Here is a 23,104-nt window from a genome sequence, read left to right on the forward strand (position 1 = left end):
CCTTATACATGCAGGCATGAGTAGGAAATAGGGCTGTAGTCACTGTTTTCCTTGTTCTGTTTTCCTTTTATGACATATTGACTGTAATGCTTTGCAAAACTGGCACCAAAAAACTTATGTTTTAAACTTTTATTGATTTTTTTTTTTTCACGTCAGTCATTCTAGTTGTAGCTGTAAGAAGACTTGAGAGACAAGGTTGTCTGTATTACATGAATTTGCTTGTTCCTGTTTCCAGGAACTGTTAGCTCTTGTGTCTCACTAAGTACCTTGACTGTCCAGCCCCAAGGAAAAACCAACTGCATGACTTGAGAGATCAGGCTGATGCTTCATTTTTCATACCAGCTTTATATTTTCCTCTCATCTCTTTAGGCAGTGGCACAAAAGCTGGGCAGGGAACTTGGCCTTCGATTTCACACATGCATTCTCGCAGATGATACTTCTTGGGCCCGAAAGTTGCAGGATGTGATTGTTTCTTCCTTTCTCTTTCCTCTTTTTCAAGTACTTCTCTAGAAAAGAGAGCTGTTTATTACTATCAGAACCCTGAATGTCAACATTTCTTCTTTCCCTGAACACAATTTATGAGAAAGACAGATTTACAGTTCCTAGCTTGTGGACTTGACGTAGCACATGTCAATTTTGTCTGGGAAAAGTGTGATTTTCTTCTGTACATCTGACAAGTTTGCAGGGATTGTACTACAATGTATGCTAGACTGGATGTTAGTTATTAAGAGTTACTTACTTGCTTTTCCCCAAGATTTTTTTAATGTGCTCATTTATCTCTTTGTTGGTTTTATCTTCCACGTCAACCAAAACTTGCTCTCCATTGTCTGTCGAGAAAGATTTGTAGTAGTGTGTCAGTCTCCCTTCCCTTGCCCTGCTGTTTCACGGTAGCTACAAGAAGTGCTATAAACATGCAAACTAAGGCATCTGCTTCTCTAATGTACAACGTTTCAATAGGAAACGCGCGGTGTTCGCCTGGGCCAGCTGGCAGGGCAGGCGGGCACCCGCTCCCGGTTCCACAGAAGCCCCGTCTGAAGCCCGCGCCCGCCCTGCCCCCCCGCGGGGCCGAGCGGCGGAGCAAACCGCGCAGGGAGGCCCCGCGGGCCGCGCCGGCTCCGCGCCCCCGGCAGCGCCTACCCAGGTAGAACCGGAGGAAGGGCGAGGGGGTCATGTTCCTGAACAGCATGATCTGCACCCAGGGGTTCTTGTACTGGATCTGGGGGATGTTGAAAAACACAAACTTTCTGGAAAGAAGAAGAAGAAACGCACAGACACGCGGGGTCCCCGAGGCGGGCGCAGCCGCGCGAGCCGCGGTGTCTGGGCAGGCGCGGCCGCCGCGCGCTCACCTCGCCCCCTCGCTCCGCTCTCCCGCCGTGTTGTAGTTCACGGTCATCACCTTCACCGAGCTCTTGAAGATGACATCGCCCTGGCTCAGATACTGCAGCGTGCGCCGGATGGGGAACCGGCCCTTCATCGGCATGGCGGCGGGGGGGGGGGGGGGGGCGGGGGGGGGGGCGGGGAGCCCCGCGCCGCGCGGGGCCCGCCGGGAGCCCCGCCCCTCAGCAGCGGCGCGAGCCGGGCCGGGCCGGGCCGGGCCCCGCTGCCTCACCCGGGCCCGCTGCCTCACCCGGGCCCCGCTGCCTCACCCGGGCCCCGCTGCCTCACCCGGGCCCCGCTGCCTCACCCGGGCCCCGCTGCCTCACCCGGGCCCGCTGCCTCACCCGGGCCCCGCTGCCTCACCCGGGCCCCGCTGCCTCACCCGGGCCCCGCTGCCTCACCCGGCCCCGCTGCCTCACCCGGGCCCGCTGCCTCACCCGGGCCCCGCTGCCTCACCCGGGCCCGCTGCCTCACCCGGGCCCGCTGCCTCACCCGGGCCCCGCTGCCTCACCCGGGCCGCTGCCGGCGGGGCGGGCGGGCCGCAGCTTGCGGAGACGGAGATGCAGCCGCCGGTGTCTCCACGCGTGTCCCGGGCGCTGCGCTGCTCTTACGGAGGCTGCGCGAAGCCGGCGGCTTTTCCAGCAGGGGCGGCAGCCGCGCTGAGCACGCGCCCCGGAGCCGCGTCCCGCCGCTCCCCGGCCGGCCCGGGCCCCGCGCTCCGCCAGGCACTGACGTCCCGCCCGGCTCGTGACGTCGCGGGGCTGCGCGGGGGGGGGCCGGTCCCGGTGCTCCGCGGCGGGGGGGCCCGCGGCGGGAGCGGCGGGAGCAGCGAGGCGTTGGTGACAGCTCTGGAAGCCGGAAAGCTGGAGGGCGAAGGAAGGGCCGCACTGCTCCTCTCTGGAATAAATAGCCCCCAAAAAAGGGAAAAAACAAAACGGGGGAAAAAACCCCCAACCCAACCAAAATGCAATCACATGTATTATTTTTTAAATTAATTTCAGTTGTTTCCCTGTGCAGTAACACAGCTTCAACACTTAATGTTTTAAGAAATATGTGAACTTAAAAATAAAACTCAGGAATGCATTTATATTTGTAATTCACTTTAATGGTACAAACCTTGTTTAGGCAGTAGTATTAAGCCACAACAACATAATGCCACATTTAAACAGCATTTAATAAAATGCATAAGCTAAATCATGCACTGCAATACTCTATATACAAACACAACAATGCAAATTCCTCTTCATGACTGAAGACACTGATTAGATATAAAATTCAGATTAAAAAAGAACATGCTATTATTTTTAAATGCTATCACACATAACAATGCTGATTTCACAAAAGCTGTGAGAAATTAAAAACTTTGCAAGGTTTTGAACTTGAAATTAAAATACAATAACATAAACAAGTTTTCTAAATTATAATGAACAAAGACTTCCAGAAAATGTCCCAAGGAATTAAAAGTAGATAATTCTGCTTATAAAAATTGGCTGTTTTTGTAGGAGCTCAGAACTCCCTGTTACACTAAATAGATAAAACACTTAGACCATGTGCAGTTTTTCAGTTATGAAACTGAACACTGGCTTGCAATGTATTTTGGAGTACAGATTAATTATTAAAAATATTCCCACATTAAATACTGATTCCAGTATGAAAATTTAACATACATGCTCTCTACATAACATGTTTTCTTTTTAAAGAATATCCGTTTTATTTTAAATTTATTCAGCCCTACTTTTAACCTCCAACAAATGAAAATATTTTAAGATGGCCCTGTGCTTCATTATCATTTCTCTAAGATCATTCCAGACGTACAGAAGCCAGGTACTGCGGTGTGCTGTGGCTTCCCTTTCCGCGCTCACACACAGAAAAGCTGGTGTCACATTCCACAGTTCCCACACAACGTTACAACACAGCCTTTCTTGCCACTTCAATGTGAAACCATTTTGTCCTTTAGGATACAAAGAGTATATGAAACAAGTTCACAATTTTAAAGTATGCCCTTTTTTCTAAATACAATTGAGTTAGTAAACGGATTCAATCCTGATCAATACCCCAACTGGCTTCCTAAGTTGCTGCAGTACCAAGACATTAATAAGACATTGAGGTTTCCATTCTGCTTTCAGAGAGGAAAGCAAGTGTTCAAACAGCACTGATTGTCAAGACATCAATGAAGGACCATCTGTCACAGGAATTCCTGCCATTAAATAATTTTCCTGGTGAAAATCTCAAAAATAAGGTTTGAAGTGTTTAATTGGATGTTTTACAGGTTTTTTCCGTATCTGAAACAAGGCTTACAAACGCTTACTAAACACTACAGCAAGAAACAGAATGTTCTCAGCATTTTTCATAGCAAAGAATTCCAAGCAGAGAGCCTGACTCTGAGAGACTTGTTTTCCTTTAAGCATGCAAGAAGCTCACAATATTTTAACTGGTGTCTGTCTTTGCCACATTGAGTACAAAAGGTGGAAATAAATGTCCAGAAAATTCCTCTTCCTCTTTTCAATCTGACAGCAACAAGACTTACTGAGCTACTCCCCTGCATGATTTGTGAAATGCTTTAAAAAAACCCCACAAAGTTCATAAAATTACTTTCACAGAAAGCTTCCTTTGTAACTCAAGTCATCATAAGGGAAAAGGTACAAGAACTACTTATACTTTGCTAATTGAAATGTTTGAATACTCCCTATGAGTAATAACCTGTCTTACTGCAGGTCTAATTTCATTTCTCAGCTCCCATGGGAGCAGTAGACACTTCACACACACACTGCAAGAGCTGCACGGATTAGAGAGTTAGGCAAGGACTGGACCTGAAAATGGCCATTAGTCTGACAACTAAATTAACCAGCTTGGTTTAATTTAAGTTAGACAATAAAGAGAATAACTTTGGAAAGTGAATATACCACTGAAATGCATCACAAAAATCCTAAGCCGGTGCTTGCGATCTAAGAAATGAACAAGCTGCAATTTCCCTCTTACTTAATTACCACTGTGACAGCAACGCCATTGTTTCACTGAGCAGAGGGCATGGTCTTTGTTTAACTAACAGTTTAGTTTCATGTTATCGTTACTGCAATATGAGTATTGATTTTTTAAATAGCATCCACTGCATCCTGTTCTGTGTGCTACAGTATAATGACACAGGGCAGCTTGTTTCTCTGTGAATTTGCCACTGCTGAAGACTTAAAATCAATCTCTTTCCAAGTTTCACTGCAAAAAGAAACTTCACGAAAAAGTCTCTCAGTTGGCTGAAAGAGAATGAGTATATATTGAAAACAGGGAAATATGTATCATGGCTGTAGTTATTTATGTATTGATTTATTTTTAACAGTCATTACATAGTCAATGAACTATTCCCTGGCAGACTTCTACAGGTCAAAGGAGAAAAGTTAAAGGGAGTAATGTGAAAGCCAGAAAATTCATGGAGTATATGTCTGTTCTGAACAGAAAATACTCAATTCAGGCTGGGTTTAGAAAAAGGTGCAAAGCTCTGAAACTCGTGAGGCTTTACCTGGGTAAGCGAGGCTTAGTTTAGGCTAAGAAATGAAAACTAGGAAGCTCTGGATTAGCAAATGAATAAAAAGCTTTTACATATAGAATGGTATGAACACATGGCTACATCTCCTATGTACATTAATATATACACTGCACACATTCTATACACTGTACAGAATATATTTAGACAGATAGGTATAAACATATACATTCATAGACACATACAACTATGTACATATGCATTAGCTGCTCAAGTGAGTTTTAGAATTGAACATGCAGAAATGCACAATGGTGGGAGGCACAAAATGAAGATGTGTAAAAAACTATCAAACCCTTTAAAAAGAAGGAAGACAGGCATGAATTTAACAATAAGAAGCTATTTTCAAAGCAGTCATTTAACTCAGAGGACAAAACAGGCTGGTGGAATTATGGAACATTATGACAGTATTATCTGTGAGGAACTCAGCATGACTTCACAGCAAAAAGCTCAGTAATAAGGTAATTCTGGGGTTTGATGTTTTCCAAGTCTAATATATTTAGATTTAGAGCTTTTAAACTTTACAAAGAATTTTACTTTAACTTGCAACCTCAGTATAAACAATGTTCTATTTTTTTTTTTTTTTTTTTCACAAATTATTTCCCATATCATGTTGCTAACACTGACTGCAGCAGAAGTAGGGTTGTAGCATTATCTAACAAGAGGGGTTAGAGCATTTTTCATCAAACAATAAGAACTTCAGCCCTGACTTGCTTTCCCTCTCACACCTCAGAATATAGTACCAAAGGGTGCTGTAATGACACTGCAGAGCCAGCTGTTGCAGCACAAAAGTCTTGAGCCACTGGTGTTCACTGGAGGTGTTCGGGCTGCCCTCAGGCCCAGGTGCTTCAGATGATGGTAGAAAGAGACTTGCTAAATGATACCAAGTAATCAGTGGTGACCAACAATAGTTTGTTGCCTTAGAGTGCTCTGAAAACTAAGTGTCCTTAATAATCTAACATTTTAAGGCAGCTAAAATAAAGGCTGTATGATCTCTTTGAAGGATCTCACCTTGGAGATTACTTTTTCCTCCTGTACCAGCTTCATGCCAGAGTAACTCCAGTGGGACCAAAAGCAGTCTTTCTAATTGACAGTGTAAATAGGCAGAGAGAGATGACTTTTGCACATGGTCTTTGTTCTGTGTCTCTTTATTCCCATGTAAGTAAATTAAGGGAAGAAAAGTAGTATACTTGCCTGACCTTGTCACAAATGCAATAAAAATCAGTATTTCAAAGCTAACTCAAAATGCTCCTACACGTTGATAAGTGTGAACTGATAACGTGAATTTTAGGCACTAAGTAAAGCTTCAGTGAGATGTCACTTTCCTTAGAATCACACACAGACTGTGATGCATTTACTCCCAGCTTGGGAACCCAAGTTTGGCATTGAAATTTGGCCTTTATAAAGACAAGGTATTCCATACTTAAAATCAATAAATGGTTTTCAATAATAAAAACTGTCCTCTCCCATACTAATAAGCAGAAGTTTGCATTTGCAAAGAAGAAACAAAATTAAACTAATTTAAAAGTAAACCTAGTAAGCTTAGCCTTTTACCATTATCCAGTTACTGGTAGGGGGGATGGAACAACCCTACCTCCATCAGCCTTGTAGGATTTTCTGCAGATAGTTTAAAACTTGCTTCAGTCTGCAGCTGTACTGTGTACATTGTTCTACAGTTGGTATGTTAAGAGTGGCCTGAAAGCCCAGCGACTGGAAGAGGCTGAAAATAATGTCAAAGGTTAACATAGAGCAAGAACAACGTTGCAAGGCCCACTTTCTTCTGTTGCTACTAAGCAACACCTAAACTGTTGGCAGAAATAATCCCTTCATCAGTTCTGTGCCTCTTGAACATCTTCTGCCAATGGACATACACAGAAAGAAAAATCTTTCAATGAGCTAAAATATTTCCACTGCTACATTACACCTAGATCACTGACAGATGAGCAGCTTCACTGCTTTGTACACCAGAGGGTCGTACTGCCACTGAGAGGGGCCTCAACAGGCTGGAGAAATGGGCCAACAGAAACCTCATGAAGTTCAAAAAGGGGAAGCATGAAGTCCTGCCCCTGGGGAGGTAAAACCCCAGGCACCAAAACATGCTCGGGGCCATCCAGGTGGAAAGCAGCTTGGCAGAAAGGACCTGAGGGTCCTGGTGGACACCAACTTGAACATGACCCAGCAACAGCCCCTTGCCACAATGAAGGGTAATGGTATCCTGGCCTGCACTAGACCAGTTGTTGACAGCAGATGGAGGGAGGGGATCCTTCCCCTCTACTCAGCACTGGCAAGGCTAGAGTGCTGGGCTCCTCAGTACAGGAGACATGGACGTACTGGAGAAAGTTCAAGAAAGGGCCATGAAGATGATGAAAAGACTGGAGCACCTCACATTTGAGAAAAGACTGAGAGCTGGGACTGTTCAGCCTGAAGAAGAGAAGGTTCAGGAGGGGATCTCATCAATGTGTACAAATACCTGAAGGGAGGGTACAAAGAAGATGGAGTCAGGCTCTTCTCAGTGGTGCCCAGTGACAGGACCAGTGGCACTGGGCACAGGCTGAAACACAGGAGGTTCCCTCAAACATCAAGAAACACTTTTTCAGGCTGAGGATGACTGACCACTGGCATAGGTTGCCCAGAGAATCTGTGGAGTCTCTGTCCTAAGAGATACTCAGAAGCCACCTGGACATGGTCCTGACCAACTGGCTGTAGGTGGCCCTGCCTGAGCAGACTGGTTGGATGAGATGAGCTCCAAAGGCCCCTTCCAACCTCAACCAATCTGTGATTACACTTGACATTTTGTGCAAACCAGCCCTACTGCACTGGAGAAGGTGGTTTATTTATACCTTTATATGGCAGTGCTTTAAGTGATTCCATTCAGTGTCTCTCCATCACATGCCACATCTTTGGCTCATTTTTAGAACAGCCCTTGAGCAGCACATGAGAAGGAAGTGTTAGGTTATCACATCTATCTTATTATTTATAGCTAATATGAAAAAATGCAAAGCATTTTAGAGTCTGAATATTCCTTAAGCTCTGGCATTTACCATCTGCCATCCAAACTTCTACAACACGAACTGGTAGTCTGTAAATCAAACAGGATCTAGCTAGATAAAGTACTTTTTGTTAATGGCATAAGAACTAAATTAGCTTGGTTATGACTACTGCAATCCAGCAAATCATGCTGATGCTATGCAGATAAAGACTTGATACCTTTTAGGTGATAGTATCAGAATCTTAAGTATGGAACTGCTTAATTTCCTCTATTAAATGCATGCATAATAAATAAAACCTAGATATGGACTGCACTGTCGTTACTTCATTTATACAAATTAGTATGTTATCCCTAAAATTCAGGGAACTATTTGCAGAGTAAGTGACCACCAGAGATGGATCACGGGCAGCATTATGTGGTCTTGCATTCTTAGGGAGTGTAGTTTATTTGTAAACAGAGCTGCATGATATTTACCATTTGGATTTACAAATGTGATACAATGCACACATTTTAAGTTTTATTTCATGCAATCCCTCTGTTCCCAAAAAACTGTAGTGGCTTTATTTGGTTTCCTGAACCATTATGCTTACAACAGAAGTAAGAAAAAATATGAAAACAAATTTTTGCACAGAAAATGCCCTTGTACTTGAAAAATTTGGAAGTTGAAATGATGGTTTATAATAAAAAAAGCCAGCTCACGTGTACTGAAATTTGGTAAAAAGTATTCCAATTGATAGTTTTTTTGCTAAGAAATATTTCATTTGTCATCAACAATGCTTACTTTTCTGTTTAAATTATTTTTATAAAATACTGAAATCAAATTAAAATGCATAATCTTTTTTTGCAATGAAAAATATCACAGTAATTCAATGCATAGTGCTTGTGTAACACCATAGACAAAACCCAGTAACATTTTACATTGTAACAAAAATGGCCACAACTCTTTCCAAGGTAGCTACTTCTTCTGATGTTAATATCACAATTAATCTTTAAGTTGTATACCCTTAAAACAGAGACTTTGCATCAGAAGTGTTGACACCATCACACAAGAAGCTACACTGCAGTAAAACAACCAGTACAAAATGCTGCATTCGGGTTGGTTTCACATTCAGAGTGCAGAGCTCCCATCACATTAAAACGTGGCAGTTTCATTACTATAGCAAAAGCCCAGAGAAATGGAAAATGCAGTATTACACATTTCTGCATTCATAGTGGGCTCTCTGGAGCAGCCTTTAGAGACAGGAGAGTCTGAACCAAGTAACAATGGTAACTGTAGAAGAATTTAATGCAACCAGAAGGTAAAATTAAATAGTCTTCTGAGCTACAATGAGTGCTACAAGCCTGAGCCTCCTAATGAGAATGAAGTATATACCAGGGCAACACTTTTACTACATCAGAAGCCTCATCTAGAGCTGCTTAAAGTCTTTTGGCTACAACTCAGACCCTTAAAAGACACAAACATCAGTAACTGAAGTGAACCAGAAGTGCTGAACTTGCCAATAGATTTTTGTAACATAAAAATACACAAGTAGAAAATAGCTCTACCATAAAAATAATTAAAATAATGGATGTATCTAATGAACTAGGATCAGATGAAGGTATTAATTGCCTTGACTTTTTTTTTTTAAACTTTGATTGCTTAAAATATTTAATGTCAACAATAATCAATTACACTAAAATGAAAGCAATGCTTGCAGCTAATGGCCAATGCTAGAAAGCACGTTGATGGCTCACCACACTAGACAATGAAAAAGTAGTTAATTCTGTAACTTCATGGTATATCAGTCTTCAACTGCAATTGCACATGACTGAATGTAAATCCTAACTACATTTCAGTTTTAAACCAAGCCATAGGAAGGTTGAGAGCACTGCAAAACTGGGAGTGCTCAGTCAGGGAAGGGGAGAAAGGGGGGCAGAAATAAAGTAAGAAAGCTTTGCAATATCCCCTTGATGGCAGCCAGAGGTTCTACACATTGAAGGTTTTAAATTGAACCTCTGGCTGGATGATGAGGGTGTTTGGGAATACAGAGAGAAGGAGTAAATTTGGAAATACAAAGAGCATACTCAAAGAGCATCACACAGCTCTACTTGAAAATTACTTCTTCCACTTAATGACCGATTTACCCCACAATCAAAAGGCTTCCATTAGAATAAAATTTGTCATCCCTGTGTTGGTCTGAATAGTCTTTAGGAATCTGAATATTTCATTATTACTGTGGCAAGAAACTCATTTTTTCTCCTACTTTGGGTAATTCTGTAGCACACAACAGTCACTATGACTGCACTGTACTGTGAATCACAACTGCAACAATTGAAAAGTATAGTTTCATATAATGTGGATATCTGATTTAAGAATCCACATTAATATTCCATGCACAACATAAGAGCAAATGACTTTTTGTAGAATAAATGATTGTCTCCTGTGGCATTCTACATTGTCACAAAGTCCCTAGCATTTTGACTAAGGACAGGCAATGTTTTTCATTTTCCATACTCATCAGCAGGATGTTGATGACATTGTTATGTTGACAAGTGCTTACAAAGTGCTAGTATTATACCCTGGCATTTATTAGATATTAATTCCAAGGACATTTTTAAATATATACATACTGTTATTTTTACTTTTAGAGTAATTTTATTACTAATCTCTGATATTATAAAACTCTTATTTTTAACCACTGATAATCTTTAAATACAAAGCATGTGAAAAGGATTTTCAGTAATCTATAGCCTTTTAAATGAAAGGCATCAAAAATATTCCTTGTGGCAGAAAAGGTCCTATAGCAGGTCTTTTAATAGCTGCTTAGATTTTGTCAACGTCAGCAAACAGACAAGGAGAAATCTTGACAGGAAACTGACAAGAAGTTGGAAATATTTGTACATACCAAAATGCTAGTCTTTTAACTTCGTAATTGTATGTTTTTATGAAAATTACTCTGATCCATCAAGTTGTCTTGTTCCCACTATGCAGACGTGCCAGTTATTTGACCATTATATTCTGCTGTTTCCATTTTGAGAATGTAGGGGATTATGCTGTCAATGGGAACATTTCCAATGAGACCAGTAAAAAAGAGTTCCTCAGTAATGCCAGAGCTCATCAGCCTAAGAGCTGGCAGGCGAACTAGAATCCGGGCTAGCCTGAAAAAGAAGTTCCGTGGGTTATAAATACAAATAATACCAGTTAATGATATTTTGTGGCTAAAGAGCTGGATCTGCTTTTATTAGTACCATAACTCATTAATGGGAATAAAGAGGCAATGAAAGCTAACTGAGCTACCATAAAAATAATGGTAACTATTCTATCCTGCAAGTGAAATGAAGGCATCATCTTTCTTCATGGTTTTCCAATGAAAAGGACTTATTTGTGCCCTGTTTAGATCCAAGGTGTATCTACAAACAGGTCTGGTCTGCTTTTCAAATTCCCAGCTCTGAAAGCACTTCATAGTTCAGACAATGCTGAGACTAATAGTATTCCTACTGACTAGTGAGACCATTTACACAATTTTAAGAGTAAAATGCTTGATTAGCAGAGCCCTCAGTTGCTTAGCAACTTAATGACAAATCACATAGCAAGAATGGGATATGTATAAAAAGAAATAAGAGCATCTGCTTCTGATGGGAAAAGGAATTTGGAGGGATGTGCTGGTACTCATACATGTTGCCAAATGCTGGGATTTTTTAATGTACCAGGATGTTAACAGACATCCAACATAATGAAGTGATTGTATTGAATTTCTGGACTTCTAATGCATTTGAAGTTTAGGACAGTGATGAAAGCACATCTGCTGTGTTTACATGGCAGACATAGATCACAAAAGCCAAAACAAGTACATCTCTTGAACCAGAGCCATGTAATAGCAAACCTTAGGCAGCACTGAACACAGGCCTCTGGAAAATGCCTGGTTATCCATTGAGAAAATACATAAGGTCCCTTCTGCTCATATACCACATCTTCTAAATTTTAGGGAAAAACTGCAAAAGGATTCAAGCTATGCTGCTGTTTTTGTGAAAATTATAACACTTCTGCTTCTATCTCAATTTATGCCAGCAGTCAGTTGCCCATAAATCATCAGATTTGTACTCTAAACTTATCTGTGGGTGAGCATGGGGATACAGACAGTATCAATTAAAATACAGGACATTGTCTGAGAAACGTAACTCTGATTTTTTTTTCCCTTAGCCACTATTAAAGAGAAGTACATGGAAAAAAATCTGTTTCTTCTTATGGCAGATATCCAGCTCTCATGCAGCAAACCAGAATAACTGAATTTTACGCAGAAGAAGAATGTGGGATTTGAGGATATTTCTGAAGCAGAGAATCCCATCTTCCCTGCCCGTAACTGGGAATCCTGATGCCCCTTCTATTGCCCCATGCAATGTTAACACTGTAAGATCAGTGCAGAAACCAGTTTCTGAGGTGGGTGAAGATCTATTTTACAGGCTTCTGTTTGTTTACAGTTACACTACCCTCCAACCTTGCTTACAGGTATGGCAGATACTTCTTTGCATGGAGATACCTTTCACAGTAAAAGGGTATGTCCTAGGATATATTGCTACACAGAAGTTAAAATTTCCCTTGCAGTGCAGAGAATAATTGTGTTGATGAAATTTAAAATAGTTTTGATGGAGATTATTAGAAAATATAATAATTATTTCTAGCAAATAAGAAACAGGAACAGCTGAGGGAACATACTTTCAAAGAGAAAAAGGAAAAAAATTAAGAAGAAAATAAATAGGATGTGGGAATTTTTTATAAATAGAAGTTAGAGAGTTGGTTCCTGTTGCCCACATGTAAACCTCACTGTTTCAAGTTTTAATACTTTTCTGCATATGTAACTTGACAAACATATAAAGGATGATAATCACCTTTTATTATCTCAAAGCCTGCTGAAAAAGGAGGCAGCTTGAATTAAAGAAGTTTGAGGCAGTTATTCATGAGACTTCTAATAAAGTAAGTTGTTTACTTTTTTAAACATGGCAATGGACCTCTCAAGAAAAAAGACTCAAAGAAATAAAGTACTCAAGTTATGTGGAAGAGGCTAGACAGCTATTCTTGTTTCTACCTATATTTAAACAAACTTACTGGCTTTTATGAACAAGGTTCTAGCTCTTTCTCATTAATAGTCAAAAAAGTACAGGTGTCAAAAAGGAAATTTTTACATGGTATGGTATGATGGTATTTTGTACTTTTGCCAGTACAGCCCACAACATTACTTTGGGTACTATAGACAATAAATACCTATAAGTATCTTCTGGATAGGTTTTTTGAACATAGTCCTGCAACTCCATCTGTGCCTTCTCCTGGAATTTTTCTATTTGGGTTGAACTGGTGAGACCAGGGTGATCTAAAGAAAAAAACATTTCTGTATGTCGATTGTTTCCCTATACATTATTAAATATATGTAGTTATAAGATTCTCACATTTAATTTCATTTAAATATTTCTCTTGCATTGTGATGGTTAACACCTTAGCTGTATAAAGGAAACCACTCAATTGAACATTTGCTTCCTGCTTCAGAATTACCTTGCTCAATTTCCTCTCCTTAGCTGTGTGTATCTACAAGAAAGTGGCAGAGCATTAATACTGCAGGCAATGACCCTCCTAGCTTACGTTTTTAACTGTCCCTTGTGTTTGCCTCTGACTTTGACTGAACATGCTGACTCAGCAGCAGCCAGGGCTGCTTTCTGGACAGATCAGTTCCTTGACCTTCCCAAGTCTCTCTAGTATTTTGAGTCTAGATGGCTCAGCTCCTCCCAGTTACATCATCAGGAAAAAAAAACCAAACAAACCAGTTAATACCACATATCTGACTATGCTCAAATACCTTCAATGTTGTGTTCCAACTGCTCTTCCCTTGAAACGGGACAGAGCTAGCTTGAGTTTGGAGAGTTTCTTGCTCCCCCAACTTGAATAAAAAGCAAAAAAAAAATTTCAAAAGCAAATTTCAGGACACCAGTGTCTTCTAATTAAAGCAAATTTTATTACAAAGAGAAAAATAACACCAATGCACAACCCCCCAGCCCCTCTGATAACCAGATATTCCTTTTCTTTGTATTTTGTTAAATTCCAAGTGGTAAACACCTTTGAGTTAAAGTAAATAACTCCCATTTTTGAGCAAGAATTTCCCTATCCTTGACTCAGCCTGTCAGCAGTTTTAAATTAACCTTCCTGCATTCTAGGAACATTTCTGCACCTTTCCTGAAGAGACTGTCACTTCCATTTCTTTAATGTCCTTACCTTATCACTCCACAAAATCTCATGTGTCTTCTTAGATTAAGTCCTCATATCTTATAAACACTGTTGATCATATTTTAGTTGCCCACTGTAATTTTTTTTTGGTAACAAATGAAACACAGCTTGTTTACATTTAGTTTTGGAGATTTTGTGGAAGTTCCACGTAAAATACAGTGGTCTTTCTGCTCATATTTCAGCAATCCCTCATATGAGTGTATTAAAAATATTAAAATTTCAGCCAATTTGGTTTTGTCACTGCTAGAATGCATTTCCTCTGATCCTTCCTGCCATTTACTTCCCTAATATTACTAGAACACATCCCAGATGACTTATTACGCATAGATTCTCAGCTGAAATAATTGAGAATCTAGTCTTCTAAGGTGCTTGCAAGGAAATACCTGATATGTTGGAAATGTAAATAACATGGATATGTTGCTCCAAAGTTTTTTTAAAAACACACACTGTTTGTGATAAATCATTATGGAACAATCATTTTATCTGCAGCTTAACAGATCAGCCTCACTTCAATACATTAGGCTCATTTAAAAACTGCTAAATGTAACATATGACTGCTTGTTATTTAAAAAGAGATGGTTACTAAATTCCTTACCAGGGCTAAAGAGGACTATAGCTTTAAGGTATGCATACTCATATCCATCAATATCAAGCTTGGCCATGCTGTTACAGAACTCCTGAAGCTTCCAGATGTGTTCCATGACTTGCTTTATTCTGTCTCCAGAGAGTTTATCTACAAAAAGACATTGCTTACTCTTTTGTGTCAGCTCAAGCACATCTGATACATTAACCAACATCCTTTTATAAAAATAAGTGAAGTGACATTTTAAAGTCTTTTGTGTCATTTGCTATCTTAAAACCACTTTACAAGGATGCCTGAATGATTATGGAAGTGAGGATTTATAAAGCTAGTGCTGTCAAACAGAATGTTAACTCTTTTGCATAACTTTGCCAGTACAGCATGATCTGCCACACCAGTCTTATCCCAGTGCTGTACTGTTCTGTGCTGAGACTCTCAAATGATGATTAATTATTCTACAAATGGCCAGAGTGACCCTGGGAATGAACAGAAGCACAGAACAGATGCTATCATGCAACCCCAATTTTAAATTCAAAAGACACTGAGTTAAACTTTTCCAGAAGTGAATTCAAGAGAAGTAATGACAGTGCCACTTTTTCCTCTGACTTGTAGAAATTAATTTTTCATTTACTGTGATAAATAGTCTTTTTTCCTTCCAATGGGGTAAATTCAATCACATAGGTACACACCGATTCTTCCATCATTAGACACATCATATTCCTTTTGCTGCCTTCACATTGTTTCCTAAAATGTTGATTAAAAACATCTTGTATCATTTGTGGGTAAGTTACAACTGAGCGGTATTAGATGCTCAGCAAGGGAGGGAGAGTTTTATGTTTTGGTAAACATACCTTCTCTCTGGCTGCATACCTGCAGACTAGTCCAAGAATGAAAACCTTGGAGATTACACTAAGATAAATTTTTGAATATAAAATTACTATTATAAAACTTCAGAGATGAGTCAATTCACAGGGGATAAAACCTTTCCTTGAGAAATACATTAGAATAATTTTAATTCAGTCATAATCTCTAATGCTAGTATTTCATATAACTTAAATATTTTACCTTTGTCTGTACAGCTATTAGTGTATATGATTGCTTAGACCTGTGTGCCTTAAACTGAATCTTTCAAGTACTTTATTATTATTTTACATGTTTTCTGAAACTGCAAAAAAAAGATTGAACAGAATAAACATTTTCTGCACAATGTCTTGAAATAATAATGAAAGCATTACATTTCTAAAATACATTAATTGTTATATGAGTTTTTAATTCCTCAAGATGGATTAAGGTAGACATGATGTAATTATTTTATTTCTGTATTAAGTGGGAAACAATGGTGCAGATATACTCAGGAAAAGTGAACTTGAATTCCAGTTTCCAAATAGCTTCATCACTAATATGTTTCCTAGATTAAAATACTAAATGTCTTCACTTCTTTTTTAATTTTAAAGTTATAATACACAACATGATAACTTTGCAGAATAGATGAGTAAAACAAATAATCAAAACCCCCTCCTCTTTCTTGGCCAGTCCCAGATAACACAGTATGACTGGACATGCAGGTTATAGAACACATTTTTTTTCTTTTCTTTTTTTGAGATACAGAAGAGAAGTGGAACCAGCTTAAGGTTGTAACAGCCCCACCACTTACTCCTCCACAAAGTCACTGCCTGGGGTGTAGATGGAATATTTAGTATTTACTCTGGCAGAGATATAATTATAAGCCTAACTCTGGAGAACATAGAATGAATGTGCACACCTCCCTGCTGGTCTTTTAAACTCTGGCCTCTCTGTGCAGGAAAGGAGCACCAGTTCATTATATTTTGAGAGCTGTCCAGAGTCTCTTAAATTACAAAAAAACCCCCAACAATCTGACAAAAAACCCCACCAAACCAACAAAAAAAACCCCAACCCCAACCCCTACATTAATTCTGAAAACTTGCTATCCAATTAAGAAGTAAATTTCTGTCTAATTTACTTTATAATAATGAGGCTAATAAAGTAAATAAAAACAAATGTACTTCATTAGGATTGAAGGATAACTTTTTTTTCAGATTATCTGCTTTTGCACATTTTATAGGTCTAAAATTAAGTTTTACTCTCCTCGGTAAAAGCCTATTTCCATTTTTTGCTATGTGCACAATAATGGGACCACAAAGGATCAAACAAATTGGTACCAAATAGTATTCTGTAACTGCCTTTAATTCACATTTAAATTTAAAGATAGCTTTCACATAATATGCTGTGCTTGCAGAGTTTAAAACTGCTAGTATTGGGGTTTTTTTCCTATTAAAAATGGAATGTTATTCTCACACTAATCAATTATATTGATTGGGAGCATACTGAAAGAATGAAAAAAAAAAGCAATCATAATAGATCATCATCCATTCTAGATATAGTTATTATCAATAGGTCAACACTGAACAAAAAAATTAAATTACATAAATCTTCCTAAGAGTGCCAGGAAAATAGGATGTTAAATGCTTCAGAGCATTAACTTCAAAACATGTTAATCGTTATTGCATGACAGCAGTACCAAAAACTTTGTACTTGCAAGAATACTCTTGTTGTGAAACTTGGCAAATGCTATATAGTTTTACAGTGGAAAAAGGAGGAGAAAAGTTCTGGAAAGAAAAAATTCTGGTGTGGTTTAGAAGATATCATTATTCTAAGAGGGACAAAAATTATATCTGGACAGCAGAAAGCTCTGTGAGGACACCCAACTTCGGGATGTACTTGTCTTTCTCTGCACTGCCAGCCAGCTGCAGAAGGCAGAGTATGTCCTCCAGCCTGATCTCTGCTTTTTCTATGGACACTTACATTCCACAGAGATCTCTCTGAGGTCAGTGCAACAAAAGTTGTAGATCTCCAGGGAAAAGGAAATGATACAAGAGAAGGCTTCTCCTTCCCCTGGGTCCTGAGGAACAATTCTGTCAGCGATCAGGAAACACACTGAGAAACATGACCAAAAGGTCCCTGCAGTGCTGACAGGACTGAACACAGAGAATCAGATGCTGAAGACGTACCTTCCTGGATGCTGTTCTGGAGGTGGTTGACAATGGCTGCCAGGATGGTGGACAGGCTCATCACCTGCGCGCACTGCGCCAGCCCGAGGGTGAACAGCTCGTTCCAGCAGGCACGCACGAGGCTGGTGTTACAGTCCTGCCTACACGTGGTAGAAAAACAAACAACTGAAGCAGTCTTCCTATCAGGTTGGTACTATCCTGTCTGGAATTATGTTAACAATTAATAATAATTAATGCATTGCAAACTGCGTCATTACAAGGCGCATATTGGCATACTACAAGTATTTCAACAAGCAGGAAGTAGTGGTAGGCTGACTACAGGAAACCATTTCAGGTTATCTGTAAAATGGTGCTCACCAGTTCTTTACCAAGATACAATTCTAGAAATTAAATGCTTGCTTTTGATTCGGCTTTAGCTTCTGTAGCCGTAGCAACATCAGATATTGTAGTTATCCCCTCCTCTGCCATCTTCTATTTTACTCTTCAAAAAGGAGAACATTGCATAGTCTTCAAACGTTTTAGGGAATTTGTTAGAAATTAAACAATATCATCATTTAAAAATTCATAATAGCTGAAAAGTGTTCACATCAGTGCTTAAGTTAGTTAGAAAGCAAACTGTTCAGCAGAATATGTCCATTTACCCAAGAGCCTGAAATGCAGGTATGGACCTGGCCCAGTGCATAGAGAGGAAGAGCAGCCGTGACGCTGACTCGCAGATGTAGTGCACGTTCAGGTACTCGGGCATCGGGCTGGGCATCGTCAGCTGCAAAAAACAGAAGTACAGGACCACAGACACAGCTCAGACATAAAACCATCTTTATTATCAATGAAATAACCAGTGAAAACATGCAAGCTACTCTCAGTCTGTTGTAAGCAATGGTGTGACAAGAAATTGTCAAAGGAAAACTGTATTCAGTAACTCACAACTACTGGCAAGGAGACAAGAAATTACATGGGAGAGAGCTCCAAGGTCTCCTTTTAAAATGCTTCATATTCATTTAATAATAATGAAATTGACAGCTTTCATTGCTCTGTGGAGTGCTGGCTGGCATCATAGTGCTATAAAAGATCTTTTAAAACTTCTTAAATGCAGCAAAATAAAACCCAGAATCTAAATATCTAAAACAGGAAAGCCATGAAATAGGAATCTACCATGACACCATTAATGGGAATAAGCAGGTTATAAGAAAAGTTTGACTACATTAAGTGTTACTTATTTCAGTAATGATCTTTGTATTTCTTGAAACAGTGCAATCTGATTTCAGTAATATGAACACCCTTACCATGTATTGCGCTCTGTTACCAACTTGTTTGTTTACATTCAGTTGAGGCTGAAACATCTCTGAAATGCAAAATCTTTTCCAGTGGCCTAACAACAAGCATTTAAGTAGCCATTGTAACTTCTCCTTAGGTTGGAGACCTTCAAGATCATCAAGTCCAGCCACTAACCCTGCTCTACCAAGTCCAGCACTAAGCCATATTCCCAAGTGCCACATCTAGGCAACTTGTAAGCACATCCAGGAATGGTGACTCAACCACCTCCTTGGCAGCCTGTTCCAATGTCTGACAACCCTTTCAGTGAAAAAGTTCTCCTTAGTGTCTAGTCTAAATCTCCCCTGGCACAGCTTGAGGCCATTTCCTCGTGTTCTATCACCATCTACTTGTCAGAAGAGACCAGTGACGACCTCTTTTCAACCTCCTTTCAGCTAACTGCAGAAGCTGATGAGGTTTCCCCTCCTTTTCTTCAGCCTAAAAAGCCCCAGTTCCCTCAACTGCTCCTTATAAGACTTGTTCTCAAGGCCCTTCACCAGCTTTGTTGCCCTTCTCTGGACACGTTCCAGCACCTCAATGTTCTTCTTGTATTGAGGTGCCCACAACTGGACACAATATTTGAGGTGTGGCCTCACTAATGCCAACTGCAGATGCACGATCACCTCCCTGATCCTGCTTGCCATGCTATTTCTAATACAGGCTAGGATGCCCTTGGCCTTCTTGGCCACCTGAGCACACTGCTGGCTCGTGTTCAGTCACCTGTCAATCAGAGCCTCTAGGTCCCTTTCTACCGGACAGCTTTCCAGACACTTCTCCCAAAGCCTGTGGCTTTGCATGGGGTTGTTGTGGCACAAGTGCAGGACCTGGCACTTGGCCTTGTTGAACTTCACACAAATGACCTCGGGCCCATTGATCCAGTCTGTCCAAGTCTCTCTGTAGAGCCTCCCTACCCTCAGGCAGATCAACACTCCCTCCCAACTTGGGTGTCTGCAAATTGACTGAAGGTGCATTCTATCTCCTCATCAAGATCATTGATAAAGATGTTAAAAAGAAGTGCTCCCAACATTGAGCCCTGAGGAACCCCACTGGTGACTGGCCACCAGTTGGCTTTAGCTCCATTCCCCACCACTCTTTGGGCCCGTCCAGCCAGTGTTTCACCCAGAAAAGAGTGTGCCCATCCAAGCCATGAGCAGCCAGGTTTTTCATCAGAATGCTGTGGGAGACAGTGTCAAAGTCCTCACAGAAATCCAGGTAGACAACATCAGGCGGAAGCTTTACACTATCTAGAATTAGAAATGCATTAAGCATCATCAGGGAAGTTATTATCAATAGCACTGGAAAGTGAAATAAATTTTAAAGCATCCGTCTGTTGATGAAAAGGCTTTGTGAACTAACACCAAACTCTCTAGCTACAGCATGCAGGAGTGAAAACTGTATTAGATGCTTTGTAACAGGAGATGCTAGCCTAGAATATGTTGCCAAAATTAAATACAAGAATAAAGCAAACACAGTAAACTAATTTTGGTTTATATCTAAGTGTTAGTTTGTTTAGTAAGACATTTAAAGAAGTACCTTAAATGTGACGTGTGTATCTGTAAGTAGTGGTCCTTCCACTTCAATAATTGGTGTTGACTGATCTCTACTGATTACATGAATATTCCCTCCTCCTGTAGGATCCATCCCATCTGCCAAGTTATGAGCTGCTGTACCATCTGTGGTATTAAGTGCTTTAGCCAAAGTATCAAATGCCCTGAAAAAAAACAAATAAATAATGAAAGAGTGCTTCCATATTAATAAAAATAATTCACAATAGCAGTCAAATTAAACACTATAAAGCATTTCCACTTAGAGGTAACATATAAAGGAGTTGTTTATGCTAAGACACAAGGTCAGACTTTTTATTACAACCTGGCCTGCCTGTACTGTTCAGGTGTTAAAAAAAGGAATAGATCTGCCCATCTATCACTAATAGAAGATCTCCCTTGTCAGAGAAGCACTCTACTACTGTAAATCCTGCTCTGATAGTTTTATGCTAGTATTTTAATAGGAAAGAAGTCTCTTGTGCTCACCATTCATTATCCCCTCCTTCTCACCTTGGAATGTTTAACAGATTATGTGAGGATAACAGACCAGATGCACTCTGGAGAACAACCTGCAGTCCCTGTCCTTGATGTCAGTTCTCTTGGAACAGTGGAGAACAGTGTAATACTCCTCTGGACAACATGCCTGGAGTTCCATTCCCCTAAGATGAGATATGTTCAGGCACACCTGATCTCACAGTATAGACTGAGCCTTAGAAACCTTATGACACTAACGTAAGAGAGACTGGTCCCTGGACTCCCTCAAACTTGAGCTGGAGCTGAGCCACTGCTGGAGTAAGGCAGTGTAAAATCCCTTATTGGGACAACAGAGCTGAGATTTAAAGGTTAATTTTGTGCTCCTACTTCATACCAGTGGACAGTATTACAGTGCCAGTACTTTTGTCAATAATTTTTGGGGGGTGGGGTTTGGATATTTTTTTTTTCTGCTTTAAAGACAGAGGACAAGGTTGTCCTAAGTTGAAGTTGCACCAGCAAGTATTTTTAAATATCATTTCACACACTTCAAGCTCCTCTGGAAATTTTAAGATTACATGTTAATTTCCCCCATTTTTCTCATTAATAAAGACAAAGACTTTAAACTCTTTCTAAATGTGAGAAAAAGATTTTTCATCTTAGTTGAACTACATTTTCTCTACATTATTAGCAAGTACTATGGCAGCACAATCTCAAAAACAAATCTGCAGTAACACAGTCTCCTAAAGAGCAGTGCTAAGGGCATGAGCATTGCACAGGAGAAGCTTCCATATAGCAAGCCTATCCGTTAAAACAGTACCTAAATATTGCTATTCTCAGTGTCTCTCAAGGTCACATACTAGTAATTTATTATTTTTCCAAGTATGAAATCTGGTCTAGCCTCAGAACACTGTATTTATAACACAGGACATGGATCACAAGAGGACAACAGCCAAACTTGGATTTCTAAATAATTATGTTTGTGTTTCAAAGCAGGGGGCAATCTCTACTGTGTTTGGTATCATAATGCCAAGTTACTTCAATGAATGACACTAAGTATACACCATACAGAATATAAAAAGCAAGTATAAATGCATACCGTGTAATCTCACTTGCAGATTGCTCTTCTTGTTGTACTTCAGAAGTATCTCCGTTATTTAGTGACTCACTGAGATTAGCAAGAGATGTTACAACATTTGCTAGTGTTCCTAAAGCACCCTGGCTTGTTTCAGCCTAAAAAGGAAGAAACACTTTAGTAGATAAAAGTTAGAGGCAATATAACATACATAATCCTTCATCCTGAACCCCTACAGAAAGGCCAATGGCTCACAATGACCTTTAAACCCTACTGTGTTCATTGATACTGGCCCCATTTCATGTATCCTTTGGGCAACTACCTGTGGGTGACCTTTTGCAGAAATGTGCCCATGAAACAGAATCATGCTCCCGTTGGTCAGCTTATTACCTCCAGCTGTACAGAACTTCATACTTATCCCAACCTTATCTTCTCAAGAGCAAGAATTATTATGTATATAACTAAAATAAATTGAACAAACAAATATATATGTTTAGAACGTAGCTGAAAGCATAATACCTTGGAGTCAGCAGCTAGGAGGACTGTACCATCATCCCTGATCAAAGGCTGCTGAATATTCACAAGCATTCCTGGGTCAAGAAGACCTGCTGACCTGCTCAAAAGCATACGGCATCTGACAGTCAATAGCATTTAATGTTAATCACGTAACATGTAACATTAGATGTTTAATGTAAACATGTAACAACCTATCTCAGAATAAAAGGGGTTACCAAGTTCTAATTTAACAATTTAATGAAGCTCAGATTTTATTCATAAGGACTTAAGTCTTTCTGAAACAGTTTCCAACAAGTACCTGGAAAGACAGAAAGACTGGACTAAGTTTTCCTTTCCTGTGTAAATCTAATTACAACTTCCCAAATCGATATTCTGTCATTATCTTTTTATGCCAGTTTATTATGACTTAATAAAAGTTCTTGTCTTCTCA

The 23,104-nt window shown here is 39.9% G+C and overlaps 2 protein-coding genes across 17 annotated transcripts in view; both read right to left on the bottom strand.

Moving 5' to 3' along the window:
- Positions 1–114: 114 nt before the first annotated feature.
- On the bottom strand, positions 115–1,977 carry MRPS25 (mitochondrial ribosomal protein S25). 4 transcript variants are annotated; one of them, XM_051627446.1, is made up of 5 exons: positions 1,889–1,977; positions 1,347–1,438; positions 1,138–1,216; positions 740–827; positions 115–506 (listed from the first exon to the last, which is right to left on the bottom strand). In XM_051627446.1, the coding sequence occupies exons 3-5, from the start codon at positions 1,184–1,186 to the stop codon at positions 314–316; spliced, it is 330 nt and encodes a 109-aa protein (XP_051483406.1). In that variant the 5' UTR covers positions 1,187–1,216; positions 1,347–1,438; positions 1,889–1,977; the 3' UTR covers positions 115–313. The 4 variants fall into 4 exon arrangements, with proteins under 4 accessions (XP_051483406.1, XP_051483405.1, XP_051483404.1 ...); XM_051627445.1 differs by having other exon boundaries at positions 1,138–1,244; XM_051627444.1 differs by having other exon boundaries at positions 1,138–1,244; positions 1,870–1,962.
- A 483-nt stretch (positions 1,978–2,460) lies between these two features.
- The window catches only part of NR2C2 (nuclear receptor subfamily 2 group C member 2), a 37,044-nt gene continuing 16,400 nt past the window's right edge, over positions 2,461–23,104 (bottom strand). For 5 of the 13 annotated variants that reach the window (XM_051627187.1, XM_051627176.1, XM_051627177.1 and 2 more), the window contains 9 exons: positions 22,678–22,792; positions 22,183–22,316; positions 20,602–20,779; positions 18,399–18,520; positions 17,758–17,897; positions 14,744–14,881; positions 13,138–13,243; positions 10,784–11,036; positions 4,943–7,379 (listed from right to left, as the gene is read on the bottom strand). In XM_051627187.1, coding sequence (XP_051483147.1) covers positions 10,862–11,036; positions 13,138–13,243; positions 14,744–14,881; positions 17,758–17,897; positions 18,399–18,520; positions 20,602–20,779; positions 22,183–22,316; positions 22,678–22,792 — 1,108 coding nt within the window. In that variant the 3' untranslated portion in view covers positions 4,943–7,379; positions 10,784–10,861. Of the gene's footprint in view, positions 3,329–4,942; positions 7,380–10,782; positions 11,037–13,137; positions 13,244–13,264; positions 13,456–14,743; positions 14,882–17,757; positions 17,898–18,398; positions 18,521–20,601; positions 20,780–22,182; positions 22,317–22,677; positions 22,793–23,104 lie in introns of those variants that run through there. The other 8 variants (XM_051627188.1, XM_051627181.1, XM_051627179.1 and 5 more) reach the window with 7 other exon arrangements.

The sequence above is a fragment of the Apus apus genome, chromosome 9 (genome assembly GCF_020740795.1).
Source record: "Apus apus isolate bApuApu2 chromosome 9, bApuApu2.pri.cur, whole genome shotgun sequence".
Lineage (NCBI taxonomy): Eukaryota > Metazoa > Chordata > Aves > Apodiformes > Apodidae > Apus > Apus apus.